Below are 18,371 nucleotides of genomic sequence, written 5' to 3'. Positions count from 1 at the left end.
AGACCAGGAGAGAACGGGCGCGACTCTGGAAACATATGAAGACACACTCTTAATAACGAATCAGGCACAAGGCGGGTCAAGAGAGCGTAAAGGGGCTCCTGTCATGACTCGCGCTCATGCCATTCTCTTGACATGCAGGAGAGAGTGATATCGTCCGCTATCTGCACTCTCTACGACAAAGTGTGGGTGCGACTATCTCGGTAGCGATGCATACTGGCCAGCTTCTCTCTCCTTGCCGTTTTGCTACCACACATTGGTGCTGGAGAGACAGGGGATGTATGTACGTGTACGTGTATGCGCATGACGGGCAGGTGATGATGGTTTGATGTCCTTTCCTGCCGCATCTCGCGCTTCTTCTCCCCTATCCCTTTTCCTCTCCCCCCCCCATCGCGAGACCTCTGCGTGTGCGTGCGAAGGCCAACGTGTGGACTCTCTCTCTCTCTCTCTCTCTCGAGACACGGACGCATATAAGTGCACACGTGGAGCAAAGCCGTACTGGCCAAGCATGAGCGCGGCAAGTGCGCGGCAAAACGCGTTCGCGACTCCTTCGGCGGCGTCGCCGTACATTTGTCTCGCAACACAATGCGACGGGCTGTACCGCGTTGGCGCGCTGCCGCACCGCTTCGCCTCCATCTCCGAGCAGAGCGTCTACACCCGTGCTGCCGAGCAGCTGCGCTTTGTTACACCGCCGCCAAACGGGATGCCAGGCGTGGGTGAGCGTACCATAAGCAGCGATACCGCGGCGCCGTGCAAGAGGGTAGGCAACGATGTGGACCCCTTGCTGCCGCACGTGTGCATAAGCGCGCAGGCACTACATCCCTTTCCATCCATCGAGTGCTTTGAGGCTGCCCGGCGAGCAGCACTGGTGCAAGCGGAGAGGCGAGTAAAAGCGCATCGCTGGTCTTCTACCGCGCCGGCGATGGGGTCGGGTGAGGGGGCAGCAACTGCGTCGGCGCTGCTCAACGGACTTGTCCCCAGTGGATCGCTACTGGCGCAACACACCTACCGTCACGACTACGAGGACCACCGCTGTAAAGAGCACATGGATCCCACTGCGGCAGCACCGCCAGGTGATGCAGCGGAGCAGACAGTCGGCTCATTGCTCAAGGACTCGCCCAGGACTCCCCCGCCATCGCCTCAGTTGATCTTTCCCTCGCCAGTGCTGCTCCGTACGGTGGCGCAGCTGGTGCTGACACTGCAAGCCTCCGCCAGCACCTCTGCTGCACGATTCACGCTGGTGCAGTACCGCGATGTGCAGCTGCTCCCGTGGCGCAGGAGTCTCCATGAGGCGAAAGAGCCGGCGGCTCCTTCTGCACCACGCCTGTTCCGTGAAGCGGTTGTGGTCTCCGTCCTGCCGCAGGTCGTGGCACACTGTGTTGCTTCTCGCGTGCAAGCGACCCCTGGCCAAACTAAGAGTCTTCCATCTGCTTCTGTCGAAGACGAAAGCAGCGCAACTCTGTACGCCCTCACCCCTTCTGCAGGCCCACCCGCGCTGATGGGCACGGGAGGAGCGAAGCGGGCGAGGGAAGAAGCACAGGGGGGAACCACACGAGGAGGGAAAGCAGTGAGTTCAGCCAGCGCAGCCATTGTAGCGGGCGCTGTGCTATGCGAGCGGCTTTCGACCACTACCGAGGCGGCGAGAGCGCAAACCGCTCCCGTTCGCTACGCCGCCGTCTCCGTTGATGCCTTTGAAGGATGGATACATCCCATTGGAAAGAGGGATGCAAGCCCGCTGCCTACGCCTTCGACGGCGTCCTGTGTCTCAGAGACGTTCTTGTACGAGGAGGAGTCGGCGTGGATGACGGACGGCGTCTTTCACCCCCTCTTCTCGCTTCCCTTGACGCCGCTTGCGGAGCCCGCTGCTGTCGCCGGTGCCAATGCGTCCGCCGGGGAGAGCGGCAGCAGCGGGCAGCGCACGGCGCACGCGACATTTTTGAAGACCAGCGCGTTTTTGTTTCTGTCGTTTCTCGTGCACCGCAGCTGGTGCGCGCACGTGCACTCGGCTGTCACGCAGGCGATGGCAGCACATCCGCTGCCCTCCAAGACCAAGCAGCGCGCAGGCTCACCAGGGCTGACGTTCACCGGGACTCACGTGACACGCCTGCCCCCTGTGCAAGAGGTGAGGCGATCGCCACAGTACGAGTGGCGGTCGGCGTTAGTCTATTGTGCTCACGGCGAGAGGGCGGCGGAACGCGCCGCAAGCAATGCTTTGTGCGGCATCGAAGGCGATGAAGGAGTTCGCGGGGCTGCTCTTGCGATCGGCATAGCAGGGGAATCCATACTCTGCGGGCCAGTTCTGTGGCAGCTAACTGTCCTGGTAGTGAACCGAAATGCGCAGCTGCAGTGGTGCATGCACAGAACAAGTCTAGCCACCTGTGTCGAAGCCGACTCAGCAGCGACTTCTTTGCCACATGATGCGCACAAGGACATCCTGGAGGGGTCTGGGACCCTCGATGACCTCCTGCAGCGGCTATAGAGTTGCCGGCTGCCTCGCCGGGCACGTGACGGTGAACACACACATACATACATACATATATATATATATATGTATATTCATCTTACTCGGTTTGTGTGTGCTGATGTGTGTATGTGTGTGTCTGTCTGATGAGGCTTGCGTGGCGCATCTCTCTCCGTAAATGAAGAGGTGCGTGCAACTGAATAGAAAGAGGGTCCGGCCGGTCTTCATATGTGCCCTTCCGTCCTCGAGGTAGGCGGGTGCATGTCGGCCCTTCTCTCCTCGACTGGCGCGCCGATGGGACAAGCTCAGAGCACGACAACCCCGCCCTCCTTTGTGTCTGGCTCTGTAGTACACGTGGTTTTCTTGCCCTTGTTCTCCTTTCTTCCCATCTTGTCTGACCCTCCTCCCCCTCGCGCATCCGTACAAGCTTTAGGAGCTGCACACACAGCATAGCGGATTTTCACAAGGAGGAAAGTCATGTCCGCCGACCACCTACGCGTCATGCGGCGGTGCCGACGGACCACCACCACCGCAGCCCTCCTCTTCTTCCTTAGTGTTCTCCTTTTCCACCATCGTCCCGTGAACGGCAGCAATGGCAGCACAGATCTAAAGGCTTACCGGGTTTCTCGTCCAACTTTCTCTGCCGCTTCTCAGCTGCGGCAGTGCACGCAGCTGCAGGACCTCGGCAACTACGGTGTCAATCTGAACCTGTTTGCACCCAAAAGCGTCTATCTCAATGGCGAGTACTTTTGTGCCGAGAGTGCACCAGCTCAGTATCGCTGCAGGTGCGGTGTCGCCACCACGTGCAAGCCGATGCTCGATCCGTGGGAGCGCAACATTGGCTCCTGTGACTGCTGCTCATCGTGGATGATTAGCTGCTTTGTCATACTGGGCGTTTTCTCAGCCATTAGCGTCTTCGGGGCGGTGTACGTGGTGGGGTGTCAGGGCAAGTGGTGGTGTGATGGGTATACACCTCTGAAGACGGCGCTTATACCGAGACGTGGGCCGGCGGTGCGCTGCCCGCCGTCGCGGCCGCTGCCGCAGAACCTCTTCCGCGGGTACGCGTCCGCTGACTTCACAAACGCCGAGGCGTTTCCTGAGATGCGTGTGAGCGCAGTTACAGCGCCCACATCGCCTCCGGTGAACACCCCCGGCGTTGATGATCCCAACCATGGAGGTGTGTTCGGCTCTGACGCCGAGGATGGCGAGGCGCGCGCGGTACCCCCTGCTACCTCCGGAGTTGCGCCACCCTAACGTAGCGAGCGCTGGCGAATCGCGCGCACCTGATGTTGCCACACGCACGGTGTAGTTTATCCTCGCCCGACCCTCTTCTCATCAGTGTCTTCGCCTCCGCGTGACACATCAGCATCTGCATGTGTAACACGTGCAGTTCCCTACCAGCACCCTATACATCATTGATCATCGCTTTTCAGAGGAGCTTCCTTCGCTCTCCAGATGTTTCTACCTCGTTTTCTTTCATGTGTACCGTGCGCAATCCTCTTCCATACAATGTACCGAACGACAGGTCGTTCATCTCCCGCCAATATCTCTTCGTTGACGGTTCGCTGTTTGTTCTTCGCTGCCCGGCGCCACCCCGTACCGCTGCCTCCTCCCATGTATACCAGCTAAACGTTGAGGAGTTTGCCTTTCTTATTTCTTTTTTCGCTGTCGTCGTTTTGCGCATCGCATGCACGGCTGTCGGGATGCGCGTGTCTGCTCTGCCTTCTTTACGACTGTGGCGAGTTGCTTGCTCGCTCTCTCTCTTGACGGAATGCAATTGCTGATGAGTGTGCGTTGGTGGTTTTGCGCACCCTTCCGTATTTTGGTGCCCACCACGCTCCTCCATTTTCGTCTTTCTGGCTTTCTTTTCGTTTTTCGCATGCCCCCGCATCACTGTAATGTCTCCCTCCCTCCTCCCTCATGACGGGGGTGATGGTGGTGGTGGTGGTGGTGATCAGGGAGTGGGGCATACGTCAGTGCGTGGTATCACAGGGCTCAGCGTGTCCCCACTCCCTGTGCGTGGGGAAGCCAAGCCTCCGCTAACCCCTGCTAAATGCCCAGCCACCTCTGGTGGTGACAGGGTCAAGCGCCTACGACGTAGGGGTGGCCAGGGCGATGTATGGCTACCGATGTTGGCGGCCATGTCCTGGATCGGCGTTGCGTCGGAGCGACCTGCGACCGTGCACACGCTTGTGCCATCCACGTGATGGGCATCGTGTCCGTGCGACTCGAACGTATCCCACCCCACCCCCCGGCCCTCGCACTGCCTGCTGGTGCGGGGAGCCTGAGTGTCACCCCGAGGGAGATGCAGCAGGGGTGGCGACCGGCATGATGGGAGCCGCTGTGAGGCGACCTGCGATGCGGGGGCGGTGCTCTAAGGTGACCGAGTCGGCGCATTGCTGCGGCGCGCGTGTCCAGGGCTGCTTTGCACCACCAGACGCGGCCTGTGACCGGCCAGGGGACGGGGCCGGGTAGAGTGGCGTTGAGCGCATGCTACATGTGAGCGAGTCGGCGCGTTGAGAAAAGCGAAAAGGGACTCATGTTTTGGTGTTCTCCTCACTCTGAAAAGAACCCACCAAGCGGGCGAAATCACTCCGGACCCACTTACAGTCTTCGACCCTCGAAACAGCGCGCAGTCCAGTCATGGTGGAGAGACGCGAAGGGCTGCAGTGCGAGAGGGAGGTGTGGAGCTGTTGTCGTGCAAAGAACAGATAGCAAGATGCCGCTGTGTGCACTTACGCAGGTGCTCTATAGCGCTCTCTCTTTCACTCTTCACTGCCTCTATGCGCCAGGACGAGGCCGCGTGCGCACACTCGTCCACCGCTGCAAACCCCCTTCAAAGAAGAACGGGTGCGAACGGTACGGAAGCTGTCCACACATGACTGCTTGAGTGGCTGTCGATGTCTTTGACGCGAGGCATATCCCTTGCTAGTCCCCTCGCCCCCGTCTCCCCCACGTGACGATCTTGCTACCTTCCCTCCTTCCCCCTGTCGCGTTGCATTCCTCTGCCACGTCCTCTTGCATCCTTCCCACTGGAATCTTCCTACTGCTGCTGCTGCTGCTTCGACGGCTGCCCCCCCCCCCCACACACACACACACCTCCTCCCATCCCTCCTGGAGTAGCTGTCTGCTTTTACCTTTAGCGCTTTTTATTACTATTACTGATTCTCCAGTTGCGGTGATTACTGCCACAGGCCTCCCCCCCCCCACACACACACACACTCCACTCTACGGCTGTGGCCTTCACACAACGAAAAGGCCCTGCGTACGCCATCAAGCTTTGTTCGTTTTGTTTGCATTTACATGTTACTGTGACGTGTTTCGAAGCTTGACTTCATCGCACTCTTGTCACTCTGCCTTTCTTCGTTTCCCTCCCTCTCTCTCTCTCTCTTGCGCCATCGCAGATCACACACACACACACACACACACACACAGATACGCGGGGCGGAATCCGTTTCAGCGTTGTGGAAAGATCGAAGCGTGTGAGCCGGCACGTGTCTCTCCATAGGCTTCGCCCCTCCCCCTCCGCTTTCTTTACTCCGCCAGGTGTCGTTCCTGCTCCTTTGCGGACAGTGGCACATACACGCCTCAGGCGGCGACCGCACACATCGTCGCCACCTACGCTGACCGGCATTGCACACTGACATTGACTTCTCATGCCGGTATCTTCAGTATCTGACTCCCTGCTGCTCATATTTTTTTTTGCTGTTGTTATTCTGCTTGCGCGTGCTCCCTCCGCCTTTGCTCATCCTCTCTATTATTGAAAGATTGCATACTTCCGCCCTCCCCCTCACCGCGCTACCCGCATCACTGCTTCCAAGTCGAACGCGAGTGGCGCACCCACGATCATTCAAGAGCGCTCCTTCACCCTTCCACACCTCCAACTTGCATCGTCGCGCACACGAATACGCAGGCGCGTGAGCGACGGACGTAGCCATGCAAACGCCGACGGGCTCCGTGCTTAACCGCGACTCAGTGGATTCGTCGTTCATTTCACAGGTGGTCTACGAAAACGAGGTGCTGAAGATCGAGTTAGAGTCGCTGCGTGAAAAGCTGGAAAGCACCGGGCTGCTCACCCTGGACGACCTCCGATGCGAGAATGAAAGTCTCAAAGCCGAGGTTGCAAAGCTGCGCGTGCAGCTGACCGAGAAGGCGAACCAGCTAGACCTTCACCGCACCTCAAACGACCGTTTCTCTAACATTAACGAGTCGTTGCATGAACTGCTCACACAAGTCCAAAAACAGCGCACGGAGCTGGCGGAGATGAAGGACACAACGCGCGAAAAAGAGGAGCGCATCGAAAATCTCACGGCTGAGCTGAAGCAGAGCGAGGAGGCGCTGAAGGAGGCAACTCAGCGGGCGAGTTTAGCATCCGAGGAGGCGAAGAAGAGCAGCGCAGAGGCCGCGGACCGGGAACGCTTGCAGTCGCAGCTGAACCAGGCGAAAGCGGAAATGGAGACACTGCTGCTGAAATCAACGCAGGAGGCCACAGAGCTACAGAGTCGGCTGAGGGAGGCTGAGGAGCGGCTGCTCTCGGCGAAGGAAGACGCAGTGGCCAAGTCTGCTCTTTGGGAAAGGCAAGTAAGCTTGCAGCAGCAGGAAATCAAGGAGTGTCGCGAGACGGAGGCCAGAGCGCAGCAGCAGCTGCGCGACCTTCAAGCCAAGATGGAGGTGCTGAGGGCGGAATGCTCCCAGCTGCGCGAGACGAACGCGGACCTTCTTCAGAGGGAGCAAGTATCCGCGACCATGGAGAGCCAGCGCATCAACTTAAACGCGCCAGAGGTCAAGGCGCATGTCGAGAAGATGGTGATGCACGCGACTGAAGGGATGGAGCGGCGGCTGCGTGAACAGGTAGATCAAAACACCTCCCTCATCTCCCGCTTGGCGCTGATGCAGCAAGAGAGCCAGGCGACAGCGAAGCCAAAGGACACGTCGAGTGAAAACATTCAGTTGATGAAGGAGCGGGTGAGCATGCTCGGTTGCCATAACGATACCCGCACAACGATGCAGCGCCGCATGGCAGAGCTGCTGTCGAACGATGAGCTGAACAAGAAGGATATCGAGAGGCTGCTGGAGGAGATGCTCGACTTCCAGGAGGAGACAGTCCAGGAGAACCGCACGTTACTGCTGATCAAGGATATCGAGTCAGAGGAGAGGGAGCGCAAGCTGGAGCAGGAGCTGAAGCGGGTGAAAAACGAGAACGCGTCATTGATGAAGCAGCTGCAGGAACTGGCCGTTGAGGGTTTCCAGCGGGAGCGCAGCAACATGCTGAACGCGAGCGGAGGTGGCGGTACAAGTGAGCCCTCGGGGAGTGAGGCGGGCCCCTCGACTGCTCCTGGTGCACCCACCGGCGGCATGAAGCTCTCTGCGACGCCGGAAAACGAGCGTGGCAGCTACCAGCTCCTTGGCAGCAGCCCTCCTGTGCTGAAGATGGAAGAAGTTCGAGGGCCTGCGCACCCTGCTTCGCTAAACACTAGTTACAATGCACTACATCAGGATTTCAGAACCCCGCCCGCAATGCACCCTACCGTAAATTATGCCCCAGTGCCTTCGCAGCAGATGCCTGTGTACCAGCGGCCTCCTGCTGCCTCTCCTTACCAGCAACCGCCTCAGCAAAGAGAGCCGAAACACTCACCGAGGCACTACACAGGAGACCTGTGGTCGAACACGTCGGCACGGCCGACCACAGCACCGGCGTCCAATCCGCAGCGAGCAGCCACGACGATGGCGGCGGGGTGCGCAGAACCGTACAGGTACCCCTCCGACACTCCTCCAAACAAGCCAGGCGCACAACCGGCTTGGGTGCCGCGTGTCTCCGGCACTGAACCGGATCGTAGCCGGAGTATCAGGGTGCAGTGTCCGGCATGCACATTTGAGCAGCAGGGCACCAACCGTCAGTGCGAAATATGCCAGGCGACACTGCAGCTAAACTGAAGCGAGGGAAGGCCATCTGTATTTGCTTGCCTCTGTGCCGATAGATCGCAGCGGAGAGAAAGAGAAGAGGGGCCACACAATCGCTACAGGCTTTCTTTTTCTGTGGTTGTTGCGTCCACGTGGCCGAGATGATGATGTGCTTCCTATCGAGTGCCTGCAGGTCTGCGCGTGTGGTGGGGCACACGTTCTGTGGTATTGTATTTGTCTTTTCCGCCTCTTTCACCACCCATTTTACTTAAAGGGGCCTGTAAGACGCTTACTCTCCTAGGTAACCCGCATTCCGGTGCAGCGGCAGGAAGGCTCGTTCTCGACCACGCGGATGTGGCCGCCGTGCCACCGGGCGTAGGGGCGCTGTGGCTGTACGCGTGCGTCTGTCGGCTTGTGCGTGGTGGACTGCAGACGTTGAAGGCAAAAACGAAGCTGCGCCTCTTACCGGTGGTAAAGGGGTGGGGCATACGTCAGTGCGTGGTATCACAGGGCTCAGCGTGTCCCCACTCCCTGTGCGTGGGGAAGCCAAGCCTCCGCTAACCCCTGCTAAATGCCCAGCCACCTCTGGTGGTGACAGGGTCAAGCGCCTACGACGTAGGGGTGGCCAGGGCGATGTATGGCTACCGATGTTGGCGGCCATGTCCTGGATCGGCGTTGCGTCGGAGCGACCTGCGACCGTGCACACGCTTGTGCCATCCACGTGATGGGCATCGTGTCCGTGCGACTCGAACGTATCCCACCCCACCCCCCGGCCCTCGCACTGCCTGCTGGTGCGGGGAGCCTGAGTGTCACCCCGAGGGAGATGCAGCAGGGGTGGCGACCGGCATGATGGGAGCCGCTGTGAGGCGACCTGCGATGCGGGGGCGGTGCTCTAAGGTGACCGAGTCGGCGCATTGCTGCGGCGCGCGTGTCCAGGGCTGCTTTGCACCACCAGACGCGGCCTGTGACCGGCCAGGGGACGGGGCCGGGTAGAGTGGCGTTGAGCGCATGCTACATGTGAGCGAATGGATAGGAAGTAACGGTTCTCGCGTACTCTTATATTCGTGCGCTTCCCTTCTGTCGGCACTGCGGCTATTCCTTGGCTGATCGTCATGGTTGGAGAACATGATTGCTCATCTTGCTCTGTTGCGCCGTCTTTGCTTCTTTCTGCGTTCGGGGTGTGGCAATCCTCCCCCCCCCCCTTCAGCATGGTCCGCCACCGCGTGTCTTCTGTTTCCTCTGTGGGCGGTTTCGAAATATATCGTTTTTTTTCTGCGAGTATGCTTTGTTGTGTATCTGTGCTGCTGCGCTACATGCGTGCACGCCCGTACCCACCTGCTTGTGAAGTGTAGGCGAGAGAGAGTGAGGATGCCTGAACACCATATTGTTCTATCGGCGTGAAAGACGTCAGCAGCGGAATCATGCGACCTCCGCTCATCAGGTCAGGGTTTTGGCTGCGTCTCTCTCCCCTTTTTTGTTTGTTTTTACATGTCGCAGCGTTTTTTTTTTGTTTTTGTTTTTTTCGTTTTGGCTTTTGGCTCCCATTCCTCGTTATATTGTAGGAGGGAAGGAGAGCTCGCTCGCCGTTTGCGCACTAGCTTCCCCTCTCAATCAGGGGTGTTCCCGTGTCTCCTGACGCATGTAGGGGGGGAGGGATTGATGCTTCTCCTCTCCGCCTTTGACTACACGTTTGCATAGGCCTTCACTGTCGTCCCCGTATCCACTTCTCTCCCTCGCTCGCGTGCGCCATCGCCGCGTCTCGCAGGAATCCTTGGCGGTGCGAGCGCTGAACGCGAAACGTGTGAGTTGTGGGAGTGAGGCGGGGGGAGAGCAGGGACGAGATGCAAGCGTGGGAAACGGCGTCCGCGCCGTTTCGAGGTTGGCAGACAGCCACCCTGAGCAACTTTTCTGTCAAGGACACACTTCAAAGTCGAATATGAAGCAAGATACGAGAAGTGATGGAGAGGCCGTATCGAGTCTGTGACTCTTTCGCCGCTCAGTACCTTTGTAGCCTCCTTGCCGCAGTTGCAACGATCGCCGGTGTCCTGTCGAAAACGTCCCCGAGCACCTTTCTGCACCATCGCGTCGCCACCGTCGAATCTCGGCTACTTCTAAGTAGACGTGCCGGGTCTCTTTCGCTATCGCGGCTCGACTCTCCACTGTTGCCATTGCCTGAGCACTTATACAACGCCTCCCTTTTCGGTCCTTTCCCCCTCCCTCCCTATCTGGCTTTGCACGCGACGACACGACTGTTACCGCTGCCGTGCACAACATGCAAACATGCATGCACCCACACGCTGGACATCGCACGGAGTGGCAGAGGTTCTTGTTTGTTTTCTCTGCACTGTTCAAGCTTCTCCGCCCTCCCCCTCCGCCTCTACCTCTTTTCTCCCTCACTCTCCTGCCGTGCTCCCTGTCAACCTCCTCGCACCGCGGTGCTCTACCGGTTGTACGTCGCTCTCCTTTCCTCTCAGTCTTTGTCCGTGTTTGTCTTGGCTAACGCACTGTCTCTGTGTCACTCACTCGGCTTCGTTAGTATGCGTGTGGCGTTCTTTTCGCATTCTGTTCTGCGCGACTTGTGATAACCATAGATCTTCTAACCCCCCCCTCCTCCGCCCCAGCCCGACACCGGAGCGCTGTACACTGCCGCCTCTCCTCGTGTCCAGTTTTACGGCTCGTCCTCGCTTTGTGCTTCCGCCTCTCTGGAGGTCTGCCGCCGGTCCCTCACTTTGCGTTCCACGCAACCTTTTCCTCGGCCTCCACTCACCGCCATCATGGAGATCGCTGACCGCCCGCTTTCCGAGATCATCAAGGAGCAGAAGATCGACAAGGAGCTCCGCCGCCGTCACCGCGGTAACCAGTCTGGTGGCAACAGTGACAAGAAGAGTGTCAACCGCCAAGGCAGCAGCAGCCAGCGTCAGCGGAATAACAATAACAACAACACCAGTGGCAGTCGCTCTCGCGGCAGCGGCAACCGCTCTGGAGGTAACAAGCCCGAGAGCGGACGTCGCCGCTTCCGCACTGACGGCGGACGCCGTCGCGGTGGCAACGCAGTGAGCGCCGGCAGTGGCAGCTTTGGCGCCAGCCGCCGCCGTCTCGCCGACCGCGCGGACCGCCGCCGCCGTGGAGCCCTTGGTGGTGACAACGGCAACGATGGCTTTGGACGCGGTCGAGACCGTGACAACAATGACCGCCGCGGTGTCAAGTCGGCCCCGCGCCGCCGCCGCATCTCCGGCGCGGAGCGGAATGAGCGTAACCGCAACCGCGACCGCCGCTCCGCCCTCTCGCGCTCGCGCTTCGATCGCGACTACTAGAGCTGGCGTGGACGGGTGAGGGAGGGCGGTGATGCAGAGGCACAACGCAGCTCCAACACCGCGTGACACTGAGCATGAACGGGAGATCAAAAGGGAGGGGCGGCTACACGGCGAAGCCTCGCGGCAGTGGAGCGGTCCTCTTCTAGTCTGCTCTATAACCAGCGCCGCGTCCTCTCTCTGGGGTGTCAGTTGCGTGGTGCCCGTCCGCGTGTGTGAGTGTGTAGGAACGTCCAGCCGTTTTCTTGTTTTGTATTCGTGTTCTAGTAAATGGCGAAGGCTGGGGTGGCGCTGCCGGGAACAAGAAAAACGAAAGACGAAGAGGCCGCGTGTTTCGTCGAAGGAAGCACAGTGCACCAGTAAAGGCATGCCAACCGGAACGAGGTGGGGTGTGCTTGGGGGGAGCGAAAAAAAAAGGGAAAGAGAAGAGGTGAGGGGGGCAAGCCCACGAGCAGCGATGGAGATGCGCAAGATTTACGTCAGGACCATACGCGAGGGGTGGGTCGGGTGACAGTGCGTTGCCAAAGAGAAAGTTTCACGTGTGTGTATGTGTCTGTGTATGTGTGCGCGATCGCCCCACTCCCTGGGTACATGACGCGAGTGACTCTTTCAAAGGGAACCAACTTCCATGGGGCAGCCGCTCCTTCTCATTCTTCCCCTACCCCTACCCCTATCCCTACCTCTACCTCTACCCCCCCCCCCCTCTTTTCAGCCTCTTTTTTTTTCGTGTCAGGACGGCTGTTTGGGCGCTTCCTGTATGCCAACCAATTCTGTCTGTGTTGCTCTCTCTCTCTCTCTCTGTGTGTGTGGGTGTGTGTGATTGTGGGCACCAGGACGCATGTTCAGCATTCTCTGTCTGTCTCCTCCAACACTCCTCACCGCGTCGTTGTCCTCCACTGTTTCCTCTGTTTTGTGCTTGTTTTGTTGTTGTTTCAACACGGTAACCCGTTCTCGAGTCGTGTCTCGCCTGCCGCTCCTTGCCTCGCCCGTCACGACTCATGCAAGTGACGCGCATAACCATACGTCGCCAAACCACAACGAAAGGCACTGAAGTAGCGGCTGGTGCAGAGCGGCCGCAATGATGCGTTTTGGATTGCCGCTTCTGCGCCGCACACACGCAAACCACACCTCCTCCTGACTGCATATGTACGGGGCTCTCTCTTCTTCACGGCGGACGCGGCTCAAAGCCCGGCAAGTAGAAAGACGTGCAGGTGCACAATACTTGTGTTGGTGCCCATCTTCTGCGCTCGCATCATACTCCTTGTTACCTTGCGGCCTTTCACGTGTACCCTGGCACCTGCTGCATGGGAAGCGGCAGCGCTGAGCTGACGTGTGATGGTGTCGTCGCCCTGTTGCTGATTTTGCTGCACTCATCCTTTTTTTTCGGGTTGTCTGATCTCCCTCTCTCCCGTGTCGTGCTTGCCACTCTCCTCTCGCTCCCTTCTCTTCTCTCCGTCAGCGCGCCACACCTGCCATCCTCCCCCTTCTCCTCTTGAACGAGTCGTAGCACAGACAAGAGAAGTGAGTACCTCGGCAACGCAAACATACACACACGTGTGGTGCATCTTCACAACCTCAACAGATGTCGAGAAAAAAACACAAAGATCATGTATGCCTATCGCCGTGTCAATCACATACCTGCCTATCTGTCAGTCTGCCTGTATCTGTGCGCACATCTCCCCACCAACACCAACACCACCCTCCGGGATCGACGGAGACAAAAATTCAACGTGCCCCCCCCCTCCCTCACTCTATCGCCTTGAGGTGCACACACCCTTCCTCATATCGTTTGTTTCGTGTCCAGTAGTTTGCTGATAGCCAGATCTGTGGTCACGGCCATTGCCAATTCACGTGCGCGTGCTTGTGTGTGTGTGTGTGTGTGTGTGTGTGTGGTGTGTAGAGGCCAACGAGTAGTACGGTGGCTGGCGTCTGGGACATCTGATTCATCTCTATTACTCTCTCACCGCTCCTTGGCATCACGTCCTCGGCTCACACAGACGCCCACGTACACGCGGCACACCGGCACTTCGCAGAGAACGCGCTGAAACTACACCTACGCGTTCCCTTTCCGTTTTTTTTTTGTTTATTCAGAGAGGGGGCGTCGGCTGCGGTTTTGGTCGTCTTTCGTCTTTGCTTGTTTGCCTTCTTTCTTTGCCAGCCTCTACACGTACGGGAGCGCGTGCGTGCATGTTTCCCTCACCACTTCCTCTTGCCCTTACCATTCTCCTCCCTGCGCCCTCCGGCATCTCCCGCTCCGCGCGTAGCACGTCATTGCAGTCATGCGCAGGACGCTCCTCCGGCTGCTGCTGAACGTCTCGGGAGAGAGCCCCGACTTCCGTGCGAAACCCGGTATTCGCAACCTGCTGTTGGACGTTCAACAGAGCCCGTACAAAGAGCAGTTCAAGGACTACTGGTCCACACCGGTCCCGTTTGCCGACCGCGAGTACGGTGAGAAGCCGAAGCTGGGAGAGCCGATCCCCACGCGCCGTGCCGCCACGACGATTCTTGTCGGTCACAACAAGCACATTGACCCCGCCAAGGTCGCGGCTGGCGAGGACAATGACTACAAGGTCCTGATGATGTACCGTGAGTCGAAGGGGCAGTACGTGAAGGACCAGTTTGTCCTCCCCTCCTTTCCCGTGTCCATGGAGGACACGTCGGAGGACTGGGACAAGGTGCTGCGACGGCGCGGTGTGACGACACAGTGGGCCGACCTACACCATCGCCTAGCCGCAATGCGCGCGCTCTTTGTGCAGACAAACCTCTTGCTGATCCCAGAGGAGGGCGGTGTGGTGGCAGAGGTAGAGGGCCCTCCCGGACCGCGGCGGTGGTTCTTGATCTGCAACCAGTACCCCAAGGCGATGCGGCAGCTGATGGATGTGCTTGAGCTGCCTATGGAATCGACGCTCTCGCAGCTGATGCCATTTCGCACGATAGTCACCCCTACTACCGAAACCTTCCGTTTCGCGAACTTGAGCTACGTTGTGACGCTGAATAAGATTCCGGATGTTCAGTACACGCTCTCCACCGTTGGCGAGAAGCTTGTGTGGGTGTCGCCGATGGAGGCGCTCGCACGCTTCAACGCCGGCATCATGAACATGCCCACGCCCAACGTGATTGCGCTCTCAGAACTGCACAACGAGTGCCCGACCTTTGCGGATGTCACCAAGAAGACAAACCGCGACGTGCCGCGCACGGTGGTACCTGTGCTGTTTCATCATGGGCAGGAGAAAGTGGCCACAGTGCTGCTGCCAGGCGACATGTTCCACCCAGAGACCACGCCAGAAGACCGCACCTCCAAGTACGTGCGGCGCTTCGCCTACGAGAAGGACTTTCCCTTCGGTGTGCGCGCCGTCTTTGATGAGCGCCCGGCGACCGCGGAGGAGGAGGCGCAAGTGCTGGAGCCGGAGAAGCCGGCGCTGCTGGAGGAGGCCAATGACATGGACATGGTGTACAGCTCCATCCCCTACCCGAAGTGGCAGCGGGCTCCGCAGGAAGGCAAGACGGCTTACCCGGTGCCTCAGTACAACTTCCAGGAGGGGCGGGAAAACGACGAGGGCCTGATTCCGCTGCGACGCGATCACATGGGACGCAAGCCGGTCGACCTCTACTCATCCCTTCATGAAAAGTGAGCAGACCGAGAAGGATAGCGACACGAGCAACAGGCGATGATACGAGTCGAGGGTAGATGAGTGGAGGAGGGTGTACGTGTGTCGCAAGATCACCTCCTTTTTCTGTGTCTCTCGGTGGCGGACATACACATACATACACACACACACGCAGAGGCACACGGGTCTAGTGAAGGTGGGGACCGAATTGCCATGGATCGGTATATTGTGTGCCACTCGCAAGACTAAGAGGCCACAGGCTACGCCTGTGTGACATGTAGTTGCGGCTGCAATCGGGTCATCAGCGAGGGTAACTCTCGATGGCGGCGGATAGATTGGCCGGAAGTGGCTTACGCTGTGAAGATGGTGTCAATTTCGTAGGTTAGCTTCGTGCGTGCGGTAGCAGCGGCGTTCACATCTGGAAGCGCTGCTTTCTGCGGCGCTGCCTCGTGGTCAGGAGTGCCTTTACCTCTACGTGAGGGTGTGGTGCGTCACGCTTCTCGTGCTCTGCATCCTTTTTCTGTCTTGCGTTCTTTTTGTTGTTGGACTCGAGGAGCTTGCTCTCTTAGCGTGGACGGGAGCGGGGGGGGCACAGGGCTGCCACGAGTGGGTGCCGAAGCAAAGTACAGGTGGACTACCCATCGTGCGTGTGCGTGTGTGTAGTTATTTCGAAAATCATAGGTGCAGAGTCATGGCAGTGCTACCCTACAAAGGGGGTTGGAGGGAGGGTACAATGCCGCACCTCGACAAGTGCGGCAGCGCTCTTCTCTGTGATTGATGCGCCTTACCCGCCCACCCAACACCGATTTGTGCATCCTTGAGTGTTTCTCCGATGTTCAACAAGTTCGCTACTTCTGTCCCACTCCCCAGCGGCCCTGACCTCTCGTGGTCGCCTCTTTCGCGATGATGAATGTCCTCCTTGGCGGTCGAGTGGTCCCTTCGGCGCCCTCTTTTTTCTGTTGTTGTTTCCGCTCACGACTGTGCCCGCACTGCAACGGTAGAAGAGAGGAAAGGAATCATGCAAACGTGAACCGACCACTCACGCTGCTCGTGATAGCGCAGGTGAAAGCACGTGCGGGCTCGCATCAGCTGCCCTTGAAGCAAGTAGTCGGTGAAAGACCTAGGGCGCAGGATGAAACGGCACGCGTGCAAGACAAGTGACATCGGGTATCGATGCTCAGCGAGACTGCTGCGTGCGACTTGCTACCCTGATCACTGAGCATGCGGATGCCTGCCCAGCTCGCTCTGTATAGCACGATTGCCCTTTCCTTGCACTGTCCTGTTCTGTCCATCACCTCTCACACTCTGTGGCACCTCGCTTCCTTGTGTCCTGTGGTGCAGGTGCATCATCAGAAAGTCGAATGGCACTGGTATACGCCTTCGTCCCTCTTATCTCCTGTATTCTCTGTGCTTGTGAATGCATGCCACGCGGGTTTGCGTGCACCGCATGTTCCCTTGCCTAGTCCAGGTGCAGCCAGGAAAGTATCTGCTCACCGTGCACGCCAAACCCAGCGCACGCGCATCTGCGTTTGCTGCACCCTTGACGCCGGTGCTGACAGAAGCCGACTTGCGCATTGCGGCCCCACCGGTGGAAGGGCAAGCGAACGCGGAGCTCCTCCGCTACCTCGACGAGTTGATCGAGCGCGGCTTCCGTGCGATGACGGCAGATCACGCTGGGTACGTGAAAGGCACTTCCTATGCGACGGTGCTAGCGGCGGATGCAGCGGCCAGTGCAACTGCAGCCCAGTCCGCCAAGAGCAGGAGCGGCGGAGACAAGAAATCGGGAAAAAAAGGAAAGTCGAGGAATGTGGCAGCGACCAGCTCTGCCTCGTCGTCGATGCCGCACAGTGGTGCTGGCAGCTCACAGCAGCCGGAGGAGTCGAACACCCCGCCCCCCGCGGCGGCATTTCCTGATCGCATCGAAGTCAGTCTAGTGCGCGGCGGCACGTCGCGAGAGAAGACGGTGCTGGTCATGTTCCCTGGCACCCGTGCTCAACTGACAGCCGTGCTGGAGAAGGAGTCTCGGGAGTGAAGCGCGAATCCTCTGATCGCATCTGTGGAGAGGCATCTCTTTTCCGTGTGCGCGTGCGCATGTGTTTTCGCTGCTTCCGTTGGAGCTGCACTGAAAGCTGCCCCTTCATCTCGCTGCGTCCGTGTACTCACATACACCGCCGCTCCCTCGTCCCCTCGTCGCCGTCATGCCAGCATGCGCGCGCAGGAAACGTCGCCGGGGGGTTGCCATGGAGGCGAAGAAGAGAAGAAAAGAGGACTGTTGGGCACCACGAGGCGTTCGGCTGGTGGAAGACACAAAGCGAATGCAAAACAGAACACCCACTGAAGGGCCGATCGTGTCCAAGTGCGTCCTAATCATACGGGGACGCTCCAGCACAGGCGGTCGAGCTCACAAATTGAATGCGCGAGTACGCGAGCGATGTGTGTGTGTGTGGGGGGGGTCACTGAGTGCGATACTCGTGCTCGAGGGATACGTGGGAGTTGCACGGCCCCCTCTCCACCCCAAACCTTTCTACACTCCCTTGCTCGAGTTCGCTCGCTGGCCTCTCGGCCGCACCCCTATGTCTGTTTCATCCCGTTCTCTTCTTCCTTTCGCTAATCGTCTGAACGCGTCGCGCTTGGCATTACGTGTGCGGACGTGCATCCCACACCTCTGCCAAACCTACCCGCTCTTTACGCGCACACACACACACATATGCGTGCACCAATACGCAGCAGCTACTTTCTGCTTACCTGTCTTTCCATCCAGTGATTTGCTACCTTCCACCCACCAACTCGCTCTTTTTTTTCCCTGCTTGTCTTTCCTCTTCCCACCCCTCACCTCTGCTTGCTGCTCTTCGTGTGTACGTCTGCTTATGTGTTTGTCTTGCGCGCCTACGCCTACTTCTCTTCCTCTTTTCCTCTACCTTCTCTCGATAGATTCTCTGCTCCCCCCCCCCCACCACCACCACCACCCAACCACCCACAGCCGTCACCACCACCACCACTACACCCCTCCCTCCCTCCCTCCGGTTTTCTCGCACGCTTGCTCCTTGTAGAAAGGTGGTTATCGGTGCCAACGCACACCCACGCAAACGCAGA

At 58.7% G+C, this 18,371-nt stretch overlaps 5 protein-coding genes across 5 annotated transcripts; all 5 read left to right on the top strand.

Moving 5' to 3' along the window:
- Window positions 1-700: 700 nt before the first annotated feature.
- Window positions 701-2,476, top strand: LMJF_34_1180 (conserved hypothetical protein; the record flags this gene model as incomplete). Its single annotated transcript, XM_001686161.1, has 1 exon — window positions 701-2,476. The coding sequence occupies one exon, from the start codon at window positions 701-703 to the stop codon at window positions 2,474-2,476; it is 1,776 nt and encodes a 591-aa protein (XP_001686213.1).
- Window positions 2,477-2,935: 459 nt separating this feature from the next.
- Window positions 2,936-3,712, top strand: LMJF_34_1175 (conserved hypothetical protein; the record flags this gene model as incomplete). The annotated part of the gene is made up of 1 exon (XM_001686160.1): window positions 2,936-3,712. One exon carries the CDS (start codon window positions 2,936-2,938, stop codon window positions 3,710-3,712), a length of 777 nt encoding a protein of 258 aa, XP_001686212.1.
- Window positions 3,713-6,394: 2,682 nt separating this feature from the next.
- LMJF_34_1170 (conserved hypothetical protein) lies at window positions 6,395-8,392 on the top strand (the record flags this gene model as incomplete). The annotated part of the gene is made up of 1 exon (XM_001686159.1): window positions 6,395-8,392. One exon carries the CDS (start codon window positions 6,395-6,397, stop codon window positions 8,390-8,392), a length of 1,998 nt encoding a protein of 665 aa, XP_001686211.1.
- A 5,557-nt stretch (window positions 8,393-13,949) lies between these two features.
- LMJF_34_1160 (conserved hypothetical protein) lies at window positions 13,950-15,302 on the top strand (the record flags this gene model as incomplete). The annotated part of the gene is made up of 1 exon (XM_001686158.1): window positions 13,950-15,302. The coding sequence occupies one exon, from the start codon at window positions 13,950-13,952 to the stop codon at window positions 15,300-15,302; it is 1,353 nt and encodes a 450-aa protein (XP_001686210.1).
- Window positions 15,303-16,695: 1,393 nt separating this feature from the next.
- Window positions 16,696-17,310, top strand: LMJF_34_1155 (conserved hypothetical protein; the record flags this gene model as incomplete). Its single annotated transcript, XM_001686157.1, has 1 exon — window positions 16,696-17,310. The coding sequence occupies one exon, from the start codon at window positions 16,696-16,698 to the stop codon at window positions 17,308-17,310; it is 615 nt and encodes a 204-aa protein (XP_001686209.1).
- Window positions 17,311-18,371: the final 1,061 nt, after the last annotated feature.

Source organism: Leishmania major, chromosome 34 (assembly GCF_000002725.2).
Source record: "Leishmania major strain Friedlin complete genome, chromosome 34".
NCBI lineage: Eukaryota > Euglenozoa > Kinetoplastea > Trypanosomatida > Trypanosomatidae > Leishmania > Leishmania major.
This window is presented reverse-complemented; position numbering and strand designations above follow the sequence as displayed.